Source organism: Seriola aureovittata, chromosome 24 (genome assembly GCF_021018895.1).
Source record: "Seriola aureovittata isolate HTS-2021-v1 ecotype China chromosome 24, ASM2101889v1, whole genome shotgun sequence".
Taxonomy (NCBI): domain Eukaryota; kingdom Metazoa; phylum Chordata; class Actinopteri; order Carangiformes; family Carangidae; genus Seriola; species Seriola aureovittata.
The window spans coordinates 10815944-10835056 of NC_079387.1; the positions used below are offsets into that span (position 1 = coordinate 10815944).

Here is a 19113-nt window from a genome sequence, read left to right on the forward strand (position 1 = left end):
GATGAATGTGTGTGCGGGGGGGGGGCAGGACTGATTTAGCCCTCACATCTGACTGGAAACAGCTCTGTGCGCATAAATAAAGCCGCGCGTAAAGACAGCGACACACCAGTTGCATGTATGCAACAGTTGTCTGCTAATAATAACAGGCTGCTGCGCCTTTAAGAGGAAGACTGAGGAGGAAACATAATATCTCTCCATATCCAGCTCAAGTCTCCATCAATTAAGAGTCAGAGCCGAGAACGGGACGATTTCTGAGTCTGGCCCTCTGCGCTCTTCCCCAAACTCCACCTGCTTTTTGTTGCTTTTCTGTTTGCTTTTGTTTTGTTTGGCCACATAACCCGGATTAAATTACGCATTGCACCTTTAAGAAGCTGTCACCGGGATTAGAGTTACGCGCAGCGAGCCAAGTCGCCCTCCGGAGGGGTTTTACGCACCGTCGGTTTCCATTTCTCCCTCCGCCTCTCCTCTTCCTCGCTGGTCCTGACACTCACCGGGGAGCCCGCCACACCTCGCGACATGGCCGAGATAGGGAAAGGGGTCACCGCCGGGAAACTGGCCATCAACGTCCAGAAGAGACTCACCAGAGCGCAGGAGAAGGTAAGACCAGGCTCACATAGCAGCGGGACACGGTGTCCCACTGCCGCCGTGTAACCGGATCCCTCCACATTTTACCTTCAGACACAACTTCATTCAGCAGTTAATGCTGCTGCAACAAGCTTCTTACTGGGATCTTTAAAACACTGTGATAAAACCAAGTATCTCAAAGGCTTTTAATGGACAAGTCTCTGAATTCACCTTTACCTGAACTTCTAATGAGGGTTCCGCCCTGTGTCATTTAACAAGACACAAAACCAACCGTGAGTTTACACCTGAATTCAAGACTGTCTTTCAGTTTTCCATCTTAAAACTGGACAGAAAACCCATTAATACCACCTTAAATAAGTGTCATGAAGTGTCCTAAACCAAATCCCTAAAATACCATGACGTTACTGACAGTTTGTAGTTTTCAGTTTCATAAAATAAGTAAAAAGGGCCTTAATTCATGGTGAAACTTCAAGGGGATTTTTTATCTATTAAGATCATTTTAATGGATTTTCAGTGTAGTTTAAGGGGTATTATCCCCACCTCGTACCTTAACCCCAAACATCAACCATGTGTCAACAAGTAAGCCACAGTTAATCTAATCTGATAAAACATTTAAGGTGCAAAGTTTGTCTTTCATGCTATTTCAACCCTTAAAAACCCTTAAAGGTGCTGCAACCTCACAATCATAAGGGATTTGTATGTAAATTAAGGGGAAAGTACCTTGTTTTAACCTTTTCTAATTGGGTTTCCTGCAGTTTAAAAATAAAACAATCTGGCACTTGTTTCATTGTATGTGTGTGTTGGTGTGTGTGTGTGGGGGGGGGTTATCAGAGGCTCAGCACTCTGCTGAAGTGTCCTTGAGCAAGACACTGGTCCTGAAACCAGCTGCAGGGCGGAGGTTTTCCACTAGAGGGGGCCAATGAAAATGGTTCTTCCTTGACATGTTTAGTATTAAAATCAGGTGTGATCGTGATTCGTGTTGCTGCTTTACTCCTGTTTGTTCCACTAAAACATTATTAAAAAGAACCTGAGATACAGGAAGTCACGTGACAACAGCCACAGCTGTGACACATGTAAAGAAAGACACTAACCAGAGTAAAACCTGAACATGGCTCCTCCATCAGGCTGCAGAGGAGCTCTAAAAGTGACGGAATGAAACCTGATCGACAGTCTGTGTCCAGCTCTGTGTCTCTCTCTGAGTTATTATTGTCCTAATCACTCTTGTTGCTTAAGCCTGCCGAGGTTTTACCCTCTAATCACCTGAGTGCAACACCAGGAGGAGATTTACCTTTTAAACCAGTCTGTTAGTGTCTGTGTTTACTGGTCGGTCTGTGTGTTCCAGTTTAAACCCAGAACAGACCACCTCACCCCACCCCACTCCGCTTCCTGGTGGCAGCTGCACATACTTAGCTTAATTTCTAAATTAAAAAAGTTATATTTTATTTCTTTGAATAAAATTAATTATTGTTTTCTGCTACATGTCAGAAGCGTAATGAATTCACTTAAAGAAAAAATCTGCTGTTTTAAAAAACGGGATTTTATTATTTAAGAGAAAAGTTTTTTAAAAAATTCAATAAAATCCAGTTTTTCTGAAATAACGAGATAATTATCACGTTATTTTAGAAAAACTGGATTTTGTATTTATTTTGTAATTTTTATTTTTAGAGAAAAGTAAAAAATAAAATAAAAAATAAATAAAATAAAATCCAGTTTTTCTGAAATAATTCAGACAAAAAGAGCATATGTTACTCTTCCGTAAGGGTTGGTTAAATTAGGGGAAATGTTTGTTTATTTCCGAGCGCGAGGAGTCTGTGTGTTACGTATGCTCTGTACGGAAGTCAGGTGTGCATTAGCTTATTTTAGCTTAGCTTAATTTAGCTTAAGGGCTGAAAAGGGATGTTTGTGAGTTTTCTCTGCCGCCGAACGTGCTTTCTTGTCGGGAGCAGGTGGTGTTGATTGTCGCTTGACAAGAACTTCAGCCATGTTGTCTCTATAAGACAAGAGGTTATAATACGTCTCCAGGGCAGTTTGGAGGCTAAAGTTAGCCGCTAGCCGAGTGTTCAGGCGGGCCGGGGCTAGCTGGTTAGCATGCTGACGTCAGTAGCAGAAAAGACGTGATAGAGACAAGAGTTAACACTGTCATTCCTCTCCACCGCTGGAGACAGCTGTTGGTGAGTAAAGGAATGAAGTTTGATGCTGATGCTTCTGCACTGGTGAGTAAACAGCTGCTAATGCTAACGTTAGCTATGTAGCGATAGCACAAACTTACAAATAGCTTGTTTAAATCAGGAGGAAGCTGCAAAAAATTCACCCGCAGTTTCAACACCCCTGAAGCGCGCTCATTAACAACATGCATGTTGTTGTCATTTAACCATCAGACATATAGGTGCTGGAACTATTTCTTGACAAACATCAGTGTATCCATCCGCCCTCTACTTATGTGCAGCATCTCCAGCTAATAAACAGATTTCAGTCTCACAGTGGCACCAAACCTGGCAACCAGCATCCATATTAATTACATCTACAATGCTTGCATCCATTGACAGTGAGTGTTGTGCTCTGTGTGTGGGGAGGGTGGAGTTCAGGGTGGTGGACTGATGTGTAGCACATCTGGCTTTTATGCAGGACACTGAGCCCTGACATTAACCAACTATTTTAAATGGTTAACCTCAACCTGTTTGATCACCATCTCACTTTAGATAGAAAGCAAGTCAGCTCATTTCCCCGACTGTAAAGGTTTGTGGGACCGTTGCAGTGAACGACTTCCTGTTTGTTGGTCTGTCTTCCTGCTGCTTCCTGTCCGTCGAGCCCGATCAATCATCTCAGGAGCACCATGAATGAACTTTAAATAGCAGCTGCTGCCACTGTAGCTCACCTCTGAATGAAAAAGCCCACGTCCTTAATGTAGGAGAAGTTTGCTCTCAGACCTGGAGGGAAGTGAAATATGCATTCCCTTTTTTTTTTTTTACCAGGATTCCCTGGAGGAAGTTTTGAAAACATCTGCCTGGTGTTTTGAGGACATTTTTAGCTCTTTTCAGGGAATATTAGGAAGTTTTATTCACCAGAATTTGTCATAATGTTGATTTAAGATGGAAAAAATGTTGCCAATCATGAAGAATGTGTCGATGTTATTTAACAGATCTCAGAGGTTGTTGCTCGGATTCAATCCCTCAACATTATGAGGAAGCTTGTAGATCGTGCTACTTTAAAGGCATTAAAAGCCAGACAATAGCCATATATATATGGAGATTTTTGGAGGTTATTGTGACATAATAACTTGTGGAATTTAGAAATACTGAGGTCATATCTAAAGTCTTGTCTATGGCCCAGGTTAACAGGCATTGACATATATCTCAAAACCTTGAAAATCCAGGAATCGCACACAGGGAATTCAAGGTTTCTTATCCATCAAAAGCAAGAAAAACGCTTCATTCTGGAGGCCGTCTGACAGAAACTCTGAGGCGATACTGAGGCGTTCAGGTTGGAGTGCTGGTAGCGTAGAGGAAGGTCAGAGTATCATCTTCCCTCTGAAGGCCGCTGGAGGTGGAGGAGGGGGAGAGCCGGCTTCAGCTGTCTGTCTGCTGGCACGCTGCCCTCCACCCCTCACCTCGTTCAACTCCACACTCACTCACTCTTTCCTCTGCCGCCTCCGACCTGCTCAGCAGCAGCAGGAGCTTCACAATGAGATGAGGCTGAGCTCGTTCATGTTTACGTGGGTTTTTACGACTCCCTAACAAAATGTGACTATTCTCATCATATTATTAGTTTTTTTTTTGTCCAGTGTTTCCTCTCTTTTAGCTCTGTGTTTGGTCTCCACCACCTCCCGGGTCAGTGGACAGTGGCTTTAATGCAGCTTTTTCTCTGAAAAGACGAGTGACTGTCAAACCAAATGAATGAGCTGAAAGAGGCGAGAAAACTCTGCGGAGCTGCACATTCAGCTCAGGTTGAAGTTCTCTGTGGGTTCGCTGCCAGCAGCAGCACCTGTCACATCACACTGTCATTCGATCCATTGTTCAGGTAAAAATAGTGCAGCTTTAAAGGTTGCTAACCTGCAACTGTTGTGATTTTTATCAGACGGGTGAGTTTACTGCACTTATTTTCTGTGGGATCTTAGAGTCACATGACGCCACTAGTGTTGTCGTTTTCTCAACATAATGAGCAACGCGTCACAGTAATCTGATTACTTTTAAAAGTAACGAGTAGCCTCTGGGATTCAGTTTGAAATGAATGAATGAGTAATCGATGACATTTGTGCCGTTCAGGCTGAGGCAGCTTCATATTTCACTGTAAGATATCAATGGTTTCAGACCAGCTGACACAATAATCCCGAGCCTCCTCTGGGTGTCACCGTGGTCGTAACGTCAGCTGTGCTGCTGAGCATGCTGGGAAGATTTCCCTCGGAGGAATCCAGATGAGTGTGGTTGTGATGGAGGAGGAGGTGGTGCCCTTTAGAAAGCAGCTGGAGACCCGGTGTGGTGCTGCGAGTCAAAGAGGCAGGACCCCATGACACTACCCCCCCCCCCCAGCACCCAAAGGTCTTACCCCCCAAAATCCTCAACCTGCCCCCCCCCCCCACTTATATAATTTACTTTGAAAATTATTTAATCTTATATAATCTTGTTTTCTCATATTCACACTACTTAGATATATAACAGTAATATAAACATAAGATAAAAAGATATTTAATTTAAGGCAGTTCATAATTTAGCCTTCAATATCCTGAAAGATTATACTCTAGACATTTTATTTTATTGGCTGACGTGACAGATAACAGTCTAAAGAAATATATATTTTCTGTTCTTTGAAATTCTACAACATTATTATTAGTTTTATAATATAAAGTCAGTAACTCAACACTGTAAAAAGTAGGACTTTATGAAAAATGAACACGTTCTCAACACTAAAAAGAAAGAGCAGATATTTTTACAACTCTCTAAGTTCAGTAACTCGAATCCAAAATTATCAAACCTCGAAGTTGCCCTGAACACCTGTCCCTCCCTCCCTGGACTCCCAGCATGCCTCACTGCTGTGGGCTGGGCTCAGATATGTGTGTGTGTGTGTGTGTAGGGAGGGTGTATCTATCTATAGCCCCACCTTCCCTCCCCCTGGCCTCCCTCTCATCACTCTTAATACCCCACAAACTGGTGTGTGTATTTTTGGGGGTTGAAATTGAACACCGGCAGCTACGGCTTTTTGTGAACACACACACACACACACACACACACACACACACACACACACACACACACGCACACACTACAGTGGTGCTCTATTCCACACACTGTTCCATCGTACCTGAATTTACAGTATGAATAACACATAAATGCACAGGTGAATATGTCGTGGTCACGTGATCTTTCCAGACTTAAGGAGGATCACCTGAATGCACCACGAAACATCTGACTGCAACACAATGACGTGCAGAGACGCCGCAGAGGATAAAGTCCAAACTCAGGCCTACAACTGAATTTAAAAACCTGAGTTTAATTAATAATAACAAATACAATAAGCTTTATTTATTCGGTGCATTTTGGTCGAATTATCTAATGTTTAAAAAAAAGGAGAAGCAAAGATTAAAGAAAAATCTAAAAAATGAGCTTTGTTTTTTCTTTTTTCCTCTCCCATGAATCATGTGACGACCTCTCAGATTTATGTGGTGACCCTGTGGAGGGGCCCGACCCCCAGGTTGGTCACTTATCTACTATATATACAGTTTAGTCCTGGACTCAACTGTATATAAAGTCGTTAAAGCAGCTCCCACAGTGTTAACAGTCAATAATGATGATCAATCATTTCACAGCAGAACGAGTGTTTTTAGTCTCGAAGTTTCAGCTGATGAAACTTGTACTGAAGTAGGTTGATGTATTTCCTGTAAAAGCTATAAATGGACTGAGTGTGGACGCTCACTGAGCAGGTGTGTGTGTGTGTGTGTGTGTGTGTGTGTGTGTGTGTGTGTGTGTGTGTGTGTGTGTGTGTGTGTTGCAGCAGTGGGGAAGTCCCCTCCGACATGTTGATGGTGGTTTGTGTATCCGTCACAGGATTAGGGCGGCAGGTGGTGGTGGTGGTGTTGGTGTTGGAGGCGCGTCCATGTGCTCGCAGTCAGTCATCTGATCAGATTAGTCATCGGTGACCTTGTCCAACTAACGACCACAAAACCAACTTCTGGATTTCTCCTCTGTCTCTCATCCCTCCATCAGTTGCTGGAGTCAGTGAGACGCAGATGAAATACTGTATGTGCGGATGTGATGATTGATATCAGTGATGACAAAATGAGCTGATGATACTGAAATCTGACTGCTACAACATAATGAAAATAACATTCAACATGAAAATGAAAAGTTAAAAATAAGACAATCTAATACAGAATAAAATATGTAAAGAGAGAAGAAATAAAAGAATTTCGAATCTTAAAAAAAAATGAAAACAAAAACTACAAATGAAATAAATAAGTATAAAAATAACCTATAAAATGTAAAGAATGTAAAAAATAGATACAACATTAATAAGATTAACAAAATAGTATAATGAAATTATAACGTGTAATAACAAATAATATAAAAGTAATGTACTGAAAATATGTTGATCTCTGGACCAATCACACGGCTGGTTCTAATCATGTGACCTGATCGGACCTGCTCTCAGGACTGAGGTTCTGCACAGACTCTGTTTCCACCTGCGTCATCAGTGAAGTTTGGTCAAAATATTTCTGAAATAATCAAACTCTTATTTTGACGGAGCAGCATTTTTCCTGTCATACTGTAAATGACCTCTTTACATGTGTCAGCAGGTCAGTGAGGCTTTGACCTTTAACCTCCATATCCTGACACACACACACACACACACACACACACACACACACACACACAGAGCTGGTGTTCGCTGCAGACACATGGCTCTGACAGGCAGCCTGAGAATAGACGAATCCTTGCCTCCAGTTATAGATGTGAACAAAGCACCTGGAGTGAAATGAGAGCAGACGGATGATGTCGTACCTGTGTCTCGTCTCCTCCGCAGGTTCTGCAGAAGCTCGGCAAAGCAGACGAGACCCGAGATGCTGCCTTCGAGGAGATGCTGGCCAACTTCAACAAGCAGATGGTCGGGAGCCGTTTTCTTTTTCTCCGTTCACTCGTCTTTCAGGACAAGTGGCTCATGTCACCTGTCACATGTTACCTGTCACATGTCACCTGTCACATGTTACCTTAAAGCAGGTTTCATTACACCGAGGTCACCGGAGGAGATTACACTGGATTAACAGAAAAACCTAAAATGTCCATGTGGAAATAGATTTTTGTTGAAATGGAAAAGTGTCAGATCTCTGTTATTCTAGCTCTCAGTCCTCCATCTTCATCTCCATCTTCATCTTCATCGTGTTTTCTTTTGCTCTTTCAGGCAGAAGGCACCAAACTGCAGAAAGACCTGAAAGGCTACGTGACGGCAGTGAAGAGTGAGTGTGTTTGTGGGCGTCTGTGTTGTGTTTAGATGGTCGACTGCGATTAAAGCACAGAGGCAGGAAGTGACGTTTCACCTGGTGCAGCTTTTAAAGCTCAGCTTCCACAATCAAAACTCACACACACGATTATTTCACGGGCTGATTCCAGTGTTTTTAATATGTAGAGATAATGTTGTTGACCTGCCTCGCTCCATATTTCCACATGAAAGTCATGTTCTCGTGGTTCAAATAAAGACGACTGTGCTGAACAGACGACAGTTGTAAAGAACAAGGTGTAAATTTAAAGTTTTTATTTGAAGTTTTCTTCATTTTTACAGCCTGTCAGTCACTCGTTACCTCGTTAACATATGATATACAGACCTATATCTCTCTGTGCGTTTGTGTTTCAGCTCTGCACGATGCGTCGCGGCGGCTGCAGGACTGTCTGGCCGACATGTACGAACCCGACTGGTTCGGCAAAGAGGAGATGGACACGTTGGCAGAGGTGAGACCAGGGAACGGTTTCAGTTCACGCTTCCCACCTCGGCTGGTCTCCGCTTGAAATCCAAAAACTGTCCGTTAGCTCGTCTCGTTAAGTGACGTAAAGGACGATTTGTACATTTGAAAACTGTAGGAAAGAGGAAAATGTTTGTTTTTCACATTGAGTCTGAAGACACTGATGTTGATGCTTCCTTGTCGTTCATCTTAAACAGCGTGTGTGTGAAGAGGTGTGGCTCATGCTCCCATGTCTTTTTCCCTCTTTTTCTACCTGCTATCACTTTGTTTTTCTCGACTGCATGCCTCTCTCCTTCCGCCCTGAAGGAGATGATAGAGAAGGAGATGGACAATAACCTGGAGGTAAAATGCTTCCAGTGTATCTCACCGAGCAGCAGCAGCTTTGTGATGCAGCGTGTGGGGAACACTGGTTCAGCTCTGCAGTAGAGGAAGTAGACATGTTCAGTTTGTCGTAGAGCAGACTCCTGTCTTCACTGTGGAGCTGTGTCACAGCTGGTAGAGATGCTTTCACTTTGCTGGACTGTACACATGACTGCACTGACCAGGCTTTCTGGCTCTGAACATCAGATGAAACTAGAGTTGGACTGTCTGATGGGATCGCCTGTCGTTCAGTGCAGCAGTGTGAAAACACAGTGTACGGTGGTGATAGTGGTGGAGCAGCGGTTTTATAAATGGTGGTGTTGGCTTGTGTGTTTCAGGACACAGACACTCTGTGGTTAGACTACCACCAGAACATCACCGACAAATCTCTGGTGTGTCTGGACACGTACCTGACTCAGTTTCCTGACATTAAGGTCAGTATGTTTCTACTCTGTGTGTGTCATTTTGAGTTTTATTTTGAAAGGTTTTGGTTGGATATCTCCCTGTAAATATTTAGAAAATAAACAATGATTGTTGAGCTGCAGAAAGAGGGAAGTTACGTCACAATAAAACATTTTTAAACCATTAAAACTGTGTTTTATAAAACCAGAATGTGTGTTTGTGGTGCTGAAGAAAAGGCTTTTATTCTGTAATATATTTTGTCAGGCTCGCATAGCGAAGCGCGACAGGAAGATGGTGGACTTTGACAGCGCCAGGCATCACTTCGCCTCCTTACAGAAAGGGAAGAAGAAGGACGAGGCCAAGATCGCCAAGGTGACCACGAGTGTGTGTGTGTGTGTGTGTGTGTGTGTGTGTGTGTGTGTGTCTGTGTGTGTGTGTGTGTGTCCATCCACAGTTATGTAATCTAATGAATTGTTTGTGTGTGTGGTGCTTTATACTGAAGTTTAAAGGAATATTTCTGACTTTTTAAGGTGGTATTGGTTATTATTGGTGCATGGACAGTTCATACCACCTTAACCTGCAGTCTGTGTTAATCAAAACTGGCAGCTGGAACATGAACTAAATGCTAATTAATATTTTTGCGTTTGTCTTGAATTGTTCTTGTTTGCTTTTTGTCTTTGTCTCTGTTTTACACCAAATCTTCCTTTTCTTTCCACCTCTCTCTCTCTCTCTCTCTCTCTCCCTCTCTCTCTCTCTCTCTCTCTCTCTCTCTCTCTCTCTCTCTCTCTTCTCTCTCTCTCTCTCTCTCTCTCTCTCTCTCTCTCTCTCTCTCTCTCTCTCTCCCTCTCTCCCTCTCTCTCTCTTGCATGGTGTGTGTGGTTAGCCAGCAGCCCTGTTGGAGATGGCGGCTCCCAGCTGGGCTCAGGGTTTGATATCAGCCCACCAGGTGGCTCAGACTAACCTCTCCTACAACCAGGTGAAACTCTGGTTCATCGCTGACACCCCCCCCCCTCCCCTCCTCAACCCAAAACTGTTAACCAGCCCCCCCACCCCTCTGCGGGCTCTCTGCACATGATATTCTGCCTCTAGGGGGCGCTGATGAACATCTAGGGTGTTTTTATCCCGTTTTTTTTTACATGTGATGTCATTACTTCAACTTGTGTGCAGGCGTGTGAATGTGATGTGCATGTGATTCCCAGTAAGTCGCCAACTCTGGAGATACAAGGGTTCAAAGGTCAGAGGTTCAAAACCCCAGATGCCTGGATGACGCCCACCTGGGGCCGGTTTCACAAAGACAGACGTCGACTGTGTCGTAGATGGAACAAACAGTCAGACTTCTGATACACATTTAAATTCTTCTGCAGTTTAGTTCTTGAGCCGGACTGTGGTACAGTAAACTTCATTCTGTTAAGATTTTCCTCAAGATCTGAGTTAAAGATTCCTTAAAATAAAAATAGTTGTAAGAAAGACCCTTATTTGATCCTTAAGGTTTCATTAAAATGCTCATTTAAGTATTTAAGGTTTTCTTATTATTTTGGTCTCATATTTAAGAAATCACTTAAAGTCATTTAAACCATTGCACAAACACCTTAAGTTAAGATTTTACAAACACATTTTGTGCTTTACTTCATATTTAAAATATTGAACTTTTTCTCCACTATATTTTCTACATTTAAATGAGTTAAAATGTTCTTTGCAGATTAAGATTTAAAATAAGTTACTCTCATACTGTGTGATCAATATTCAACATGGATAAATATGATTAGGAAATATTATATATGTCATGTCATATGATTATATCTAAGAAGAAGTCCATTCAGGAATCAAAAGTATCTAATTGAATGATTTTATTGTCCAAATTAGAGTTTGAATTAGAGTGTGGGAAAAACCGGAGGACCCGGAGGAAAACCCACGCCAGGACAGGGAGGAACTGGGTCCAGTGGTGGTCCTGGCCTCAGTAACCAGGCCAGAACCAGCAGTGAGCCCAGTTCCCCCCTGTGTGGCACAGTGTAAACTAGTGACAGGAGACAGGCCAGGGCTGTTCACCAGCATTAGCCTGTCCTTTGACACCGGCAACAGTGAGGCAACAGTGCTAGCCGCTGCCCCACCGTGCCACCTTCAGGAGTTTACAGAAAGATTGCGGCCAAGAAGAACAGGCCACAAGCGGTGATGACATTCATGGCGGGCCAGAGGAGTTCTCTCCATCTACGTGTTTTCTTGCTTGCAGACACAGTCGAGTACTTAGCGATGTTGGCTTGTAAGGACTTGACGATGACTGCTTCCACGCTTGGTTGCTCTGACAGCATTACAAAGTTCAGAGAGCTCTTCCCGCCAAGCTTCTTGGTGAGATCCTTGATGACGGCCCTGCAGATCTTTTTGATGTCATTTTCATCTGGGCAGAAGCCGTCTCTCACGGTGAGGCCCTGCAGCGTCTGGTTCACCAGTCGTTTGGCGTAGGTGGCCAGCTCTTCCTCCGTGCAGATGTCCAGGACACGGCACTTAGTGAGCAGTCTCAGGGTCAGCAGGGTCACAAACAGCTTGGTCTTGTCCACAGTCTCAGCGACGGCTTCAAAGCCAGAGGAAGGAGAGTCAGCAGAGTGGGTGGTCTTCTCTGGTGTGGCTTGACAGCTGGAGGCAGGAGAATCGAACTCTTTGCTTGGTAACTCCAGGATGATTGTAGAGGGGCCTGGCTGAACAAGGATTCGTGTGACACCAGGGGGGAAAGAAGTGAATCCACCGGGACGAGCAGTGGACAAGTTGGGAATGGCTCCAAGAACAGCAGCAGCTGAGCCTTGACATGAATTGTTCTCCATCACAGAAGAAAACGTATCTTGGAAGTGGATGCTCTGATAAACGTGTGTGTCTCTGGTGAGGTCTTGAGTACAATGACTAACAAGCAGGAAAACTCTTGGTTTCCTTCACGTACCTTGTGCCTTTGATACAGCTGATCAAAGGCACAAGGATGAGAAATCTGGAATCTGACGTAGCTAATTCAAAGGATCTAAACGCTGCTGCAACGTACTCACGCATACGTGCGTGCCTACGCACGTTGCAGCGAGCGTACGCGCGTGGGTACGTAGACTGCGACTCCTGACTCAAGCTGCTGTTTTCTCTGTTTTCATCATTTATGTAATTTAGTGTGAATAATAATGTTGGATATTTATGTATGATTCTCCATCAGGTAGTTACTATAATAATATGATGTGATTATATCGGCCGACACTATTTTAGCAATAATTCTAATGTATCTCAGGAGAAAACCTCCGTTTAGAGTAAAATCAATGGGGTCTTCAGGTCCCGTTCACGTCTTTGTCTGGCTGCTGATTGGTCGGCTGAAAGTGCTGCTGCTCTGTCCCGCATCAGATCTCCTTCACTGAGGAGAGGACATGAAGTCTGTCCAGAGAGTCTCTACATGTCACTACCGGCTTTTATCAAGAAAAGTAGCTACGGGGTTTTAAAAGTCGCGAAGTCTCGCGAGAAATCACTAAGTTGCCAAAGCTGCTCGGCGGGAAACCTCCAGCCCTGGCCTTAAAATGCGGCTTATTTACAACGTGACAACGTTGAAGTTAGTTTAGTTTATTATTTGGGATTTTATTGTTCTTTATAAACTATATATTTAAGATTTACAACGTACGTGATGTCGTCATGCGTTGTTGTCCAGAATACGTGAGAATGAACTGATTTTACTGAGAAGAAACACTGGGTCCAAAAGTCTGAGGACAGTTTCTCATTCACTTTAATGGTGTCAGACTTAAAGAAAACCTTCATTATATCGTGAACAACCGTCAGACTGAAAGAAGACCTTTATGACGTTGAGGCAGATTGTCTGAGGTCACCTGATCTGCTGCTCATCATGTGCAGAGAGCCTCACTATAATCTGACCCCCAAACAAACTGCTGTTTACAGTCTTGTTGTGTCTTTGAACGCCTCACAGCGTTCACATGTCTGTAGTTATTAAACCCTGTGTGTGTTTGTCTGCATGCACGTGTGCTCATGGAAAACTGTCTGTCTTTAACCATGTGGATTACAGACACAGTAGATGTATAGATTAATATACTCAGAGTGTGTGTGTGTGTGTGTGTGTGTGTGTGTGTGTGTGTGTGTGTGTGTGTGTGTGTGTGTGTGTGTGTGTGTGTGTGTGTGTGTGTAGGCGGAGGAAGAGCTGGGTCGAGCTCAGAAGATTTTTGAGGAGCTGAACGTGGAGTTACAAGACGAGCTTCCAGCACTGTGGGACAAGTGAGACACGTTTTCATTTTAGAGTCAACTCAACAAAATCTTCTGTGACGACTTGATCCAAATATTTCAAAATGTGTGTGCGTGTGTGTGTGTGCGCGCGCAGTCGTGTTGGCGTCTATGTTAACACATTCCAGGGCCTGGCAGGTCATCAGGAGAAGTTCCACAAAGAAATGGGCAAGGTGATTCAATCAAACTGATGGAACCGATTGATTGATTGATTGATTGATTGATTGATTGAGTATATTTGATCAATCAGTGATATTTATCGGCTCTGTGTGTCTCCGCAGCTCAGTCAAAACCTGAACGACATCATGACCAAACTGGAGGAGCAGCGGGTGCTCAAGTAAGTCAACACACACACACACACACACACACACACACACACACACACACACACACACACACACACACACACACACACACACACACACACACACACACACACATTTAGATGAAGCCATGGACGGATTATGAGGCAAAGGGCCCCTGGGACTCCCCAGGACACTCCCACTGAGAGTCTGTCACGTCAAACTTGTAAGAATCTCTGGTTCATGGGCCCCTCACCACTCGGACCCCGGGGCCTGTCAGATAATCCTTCCATGGTTCAAACGCTTTAGATTTAAAATATTCACCATGTAAAACAGATGAGAGTAATTTCCCTCACACCGCCCCCTGCTGCAGAAAAGGTGGTACTGCAGCAGCCAAGACAGGAGACGGTGCGAAGAGGTAAAAATCTGCTTCAATCTTCTTGGCTCCTCATTGGCTGAGCATGTTTTTCGCTTTGCTGCTGTTGGTTTGTGGCTGCGAGGGAATTTAAAGTCCAGACGCTCAGGTTTGGCTCCATGAAGAAAGTCTCTAACGTTTAGTTTGGCTGTGATCGATCTCAGAATATAAAATCTGATGATGATATAAAAGGATTTTTCTGCTTTATATGAATCAAAGATCTTTTCACACATTCAAAAGTACCTTCAGTATAAACCCTTCAAAATAAGAGTGTTTAGGAAAGTAGGGAGTATTTTACAAGTTGTAATGTTTGAGAACAAAAACCGTTGAGAGAAAAGTTGTGATTAAAGAAGAAAGTCAAATTTCACAAGAATAAAATCATTAATCTTTATTTGCTGTGAGATTTTTCTTTGTTTGAGGTTTTTCTACCTGACAATAACTCTCTGTTTGTGCCGTGCACGTGCACGTGCATGTCTTGCTCTGAGTGAGATGTCGGCCATGTTTCTGAGATGTGACACTTCCTTTCATCTGCTGACTCTTCCTCTTCTCTCCTCCATCAGTTCTTTTCTCCCTGTGTTCACGCTCGTATCCTCCCTCTTTTTCTTTCCCTCAGTGATGAAACCAACCACAGTGAATCAGCCAGCTCAGCACCAAAGGTAAAACACAACAACAGAAACACCAACACACATTAACCACCTGATGGTGTGTCGCCTTAACCTCTTAAAAATGACATGGAGCACCTGGATACAGGTGAAACAGGAGCCACCTGTATGACGAAAGCATCAGAGAGGAGCTGCTGCCTCTGAAGCTTTCAGGAGGACAGTGAATTCAAACACATGATATAACACACTCATCATCCATCATGTTGTGTACTAACACGTCTCTGTCTGCGTCGCTGCATGTGTGCACGTCTGTGTTTGTGTGTGTGTTGTGTGGTTTTGCTTTAACCCTCCTGGTGGTGCAGCGGCCCGGCCCTCCTCCCAGTCGGCCTCCCCCGAGACTGACGCCGTCTCCGGACCTGCGGCGGCAGCAGCAGCAGCACGTCGGCGTGTGTGAGGAGGAGAAGCAGAAGGAGAAGGAGAAGGAGGAGGTGGAGGTGGAGGTGGAGGACGCCTCGGTGCCAGAAGCTAACACAGACTCCACAAGCACGACGACACAGCAGGTCAGACCGACTGACCACCTCCACATACAGGACTGAAATCATCAGTCGTAACATCTGTATACAGTCAGAAACATCTGTAGAACAGATATGAAGGTTCAAGACTGACTCAGCAGGGACGAGGAGTCTGGATCCTGCCACTGGAGCTCTGCTTAATGATAATCCACTGATCAATGAAACAGGAACACATCTACAGAGCTCATTCTCCCAGATAGTAACCCTCCGTAACTGTGTGTGTGTGTGTGTGTGTGTGTGTGTGTGTGTGTGTGTGTGTGTGAAGCAGTGTGAGCCCTGGTCAGGGGTGAACCTGCTGGACTGGGATGTGGAGGTGTTACAGCCCGTCACAGTTCCACCAGATCCCAAGGTGGGTGTGTTGAGTCGGAGCTGGAGGGTGGGACTGTGTTCACCTGCAGTTAAACAAACTAACGTGAGGCGTTCAGGGTCCTGCTGCTCTGAGACGTCACAGAGGACGGAGAGGATCTTTTACATTTGACTGTTTCTACGCCCAAAAAAAAATTGGAAATTAACAAACAAAGAAAAATAATCAAATGTCTGCATGTAAACACAGTCCATGGTGTGTGTGTGTGTGTGTGTGTGTGTGTGTGTGTGTGTGTGTGTGTGTGTGTGTGTGTGTTCTGTTTGAATAAATCCACTGCATGGCCTGACTTTGCATGTCAGCTGATCACAGTTATTGGTGGTGAAGGTGAAGATGAAGGCAGGTGTGTATTTCAGGGATTTTGCTGGTGTTTGATTTTAGAATTCATTCCTTGTTTTTCCTGTTTGTTCAACTTACGAATATTAATCTGAATTCATCAAACTCCTCCAGACACACACACTGAGTTTTTGAGTGTTTGAAGCTCTTCACACTTTCACCAGTGTTCTTGTCTCTTACTGCGTCGCGGAAGGCGCCGTCATGGGACTCATGGGTAAGAGTGGGTTCACCTGAGCGGAAAAAACACACCTGCTCTTCCTTCTATATTTTCCATATTTATGGACCGTGAAGTAAACTCTCCAACTCCACCTCTCTTCATCAAAACCTCCCTCCTCTGGCTTCTTGATCCCCTGCTCCACCCGGGTCGTGACCTTTATTTTACACTTTCCACCCAACGCTCCTCTTGTACCTGCCCTCTACTCCCATACGTCTACCTCCCCCTCCTCCTGCTTCCAAACCCACCACAACGCTCCACAACCCCGACCTCACAGCAAGAGCAGAGCGCCACAGAGCCGCAGCCGCCGCGTGACGACCGCCAGTACCCGCAGGAAGTCCAGGGAGGCTGGGATTACAACGAAAGCGCCGCGCAGAGCTACACTGAGCCCGGGTGGGATGACGCAGCGACGGCTGAAGGTCAGGAAAGCTGGAACGACGACGGAGTCTACGCCGCGCAGTCGTACACCGAGCCCAACTGGGATGACGATGGCGCCAATGTGGGACAGGGTGGCTGGGGCGATGATGAAGAGGCGCAGGTAGAGTTGGGTGGAGGGGGGCGCAGGTGGGACCTCAGTGGGCTCCTGAAGTTAAAGCCTGGAAGTCCAGAATCCTCACAGAAACCTCTTCTTCTCTTTTCTTTGTCATACTTCAGATTTTCTTCGTTACACATCTCGTCAGCTGCTTCCACCTTGTCTTTGACCTCCTCAATAACAAACCTGGATTCTGCTTGTCTCTTCTTTTTTGGTGCAGAGTTCGGTGACCAATGGCTCCGATGGCGAACTCCCTCCAGGATTCGTCTACAAGGTGAGACTCGTTTTGGTTTAAAAAAACAACAACATGCACCGTCCGTCTGTTTTATTAAAACCTTCATCGACTCCAGGTAAAAGCGATACACGATTACGCCGCCACCGACGGCGACGAGCTGGAGCTGCAGACCGGAGATGTTGTGCTGGTTCTGGCCTTTGACAACCCTGATGAACAGGTCAGTGACACACACACTCAACTTACCTCCTCTTTTATATTGACACTTCCTTTACCATCCGCTCCTCTCTTTTATTTTATCTTTTATTTCTAAACCCACAAACATCAGGTGGTTATTCTAACGGTTGTGATCCGGGAGTTGAAGCTTGATAGCTTCAAAGAGGAATTACTTATTTAACGTGTTTGTAACAGTCAAATATTACAAGCTCGACGTGTTTACTTGTTACTCACTCATTCACCAGAGCTGTGGACTTGAGAGATGTTTGAATGTTTCGCGGTTTGTGTCGTGTCTCTGCAGGACGACGGCTGGCTCATGGGAGTGAAGGAGTCTCAGTGGTTTCAGAAGAAAGATATTTCAGCCAAAGGTGTTTTCCCTGAAAACTTTACCCAGAAGATTTGAAGGTCTAAAGATTCTGCTCCTCCCTTCTCCGCCCCCAAACTCCTGGGATGTTCATCTGAGACGGACAAAGTCAAACTGTCATCACATGTATTGGAACAGCGAGATTAGAAGTGTGCAGGGACATCTCAGCGGCCATGACACCAACTGATTTGTTTGTGCAGTTGAAACCAGTGTCGGTGTGAACTCACCACTGATTTCTTCATCACATTTATGCAAAACAAATGTCAAAGTTAAAGGATGATAGAGAGGAAGTGAGTCACAGCCTGAATGATGCACGATTATCTAAAATATTTGAGATGTCAAAATATAAACCCCAAATTAAATGTATTCATTTGTCTTTTTTTCTTCTTATTCCTAAATAATTTATATCTTGCTGAACTCAAAGGAAACACAAACGGAGATTTACGTCATGGATGTACTGTATGAATGTCAAAATATTTATGTTGTGTTTTGTCAACAGTTATTGAAAATTAACTTTTCACAGTTACTTGCATGAAGCGTTTGATTGTACTGTCATTTACTCTGTAACACAACAAACACTGTGACACCCGGTGGGATGGTGATGTTAAAAACTGCAGGTGTCCTGGACGAGAGCTGGAGAACAGCATGTGCGCAGGGCTCCGCCTCGCTTTGTCAAACTCTATTACAGTTTCCTGGGCTTGTAGGATTATCAGAGGGAACAGTAGTTTTTCATTTCTTTTATTGCCCATCTTTGAGGACATGTCTTGGCGTGTGGCTTAAATTTTCTAATGCACATATGGTTTTATTTTGATTTTTGAATCATCTCTTCATAGAGGCATGAAATGCAAAACCTTATCAAACTCAGCTGCTGATTTTTTTTCCTTCATCGTCTTTACTTACCACTATTTATGACTATTTACCACTGATTTAGACACAGTACTCTGAGACAGTTAATGAACTATTTTTCATATGAATTAGATTCTGGAGCTCTGCGCTCTCTTGGACCGGAATATCTGACTGGACTTGTCGTCTTTTGCTGTATCGGAGACACATTCTTTAGTTTCCTGCGTACTTGTGAGTCCATGGCTGCAATGTCAACAGCTACATGAGGCTAAAGCATTAACATGTAAACCTTTGTTTGGTTCATCCAGAGTAGTTCTAACCAAATATCAAACCCACTTCACACTGGAATCAATGAACATGTGGAAACTAATGCACCATCTGTTGGATCAAATCAGAGACATTAAAGATGAATGAAACATGTGCAGTCTCACTTTTACTTTATTCTGGTTCTGATGGGTTACAGAGGTTTTATGCATTCACTTGAGAAAAACTTGTTTTCTGAATTAGATTTATTATTTATTTTATTTTTTAGAGAAAATAATAATTAATTAATAATTATCTTGTTATTTCAGAAAAACAGCAGATTTTTT

The 19113-nt window shown here is 44.0% G+C and overlaps 1 protein-coding gene across 2 annotated transcripts; it reads left to right on the plus strand.

The window, feature by feature from the left end:
* The first annotated feature begins 176 nt into the window (after positions 1-176).
* bin1b (bridging integrator 1b) lies at positions 177-18943 on the plus strand. 2 transcript variants are annotated; one of them, XM_056370928.1, is made up of 14 exons: positions 184-597; positions 7600-7680; positions 7975-8029; positions 8425-8519; positions 9229-9324; positions 9557-9664; positions 13443-13528; positions 13632-13707; positions 13816-13871; positions 14210-14254; positions 14865-14907; positions 17089-17142; positions 17219-17320; positions 17618-18943. In XM_056370928.1, the coding sequence occupies exons 1-14, from the start codon at positions 517-519 to the stop codon at positions 17717-17719; spliced, it is 1080 nt and encodes a 359-aa protein (XP_056226903.1). In that variant the 5' UTR covers positions 184-516; the 3' UTR covers positions 17720-18943. The 2 variants fall into 2 exon arrangements, with proteins under 2 accessions (XP_056226904.1, XP_056226903.1); XM_056370929.1 differs by lacking the exon at positions 14210-14254 and having other exon boundaries at positions 177-597.
* Positions 18944-19113: the final 170 nt, after the last annotated feature.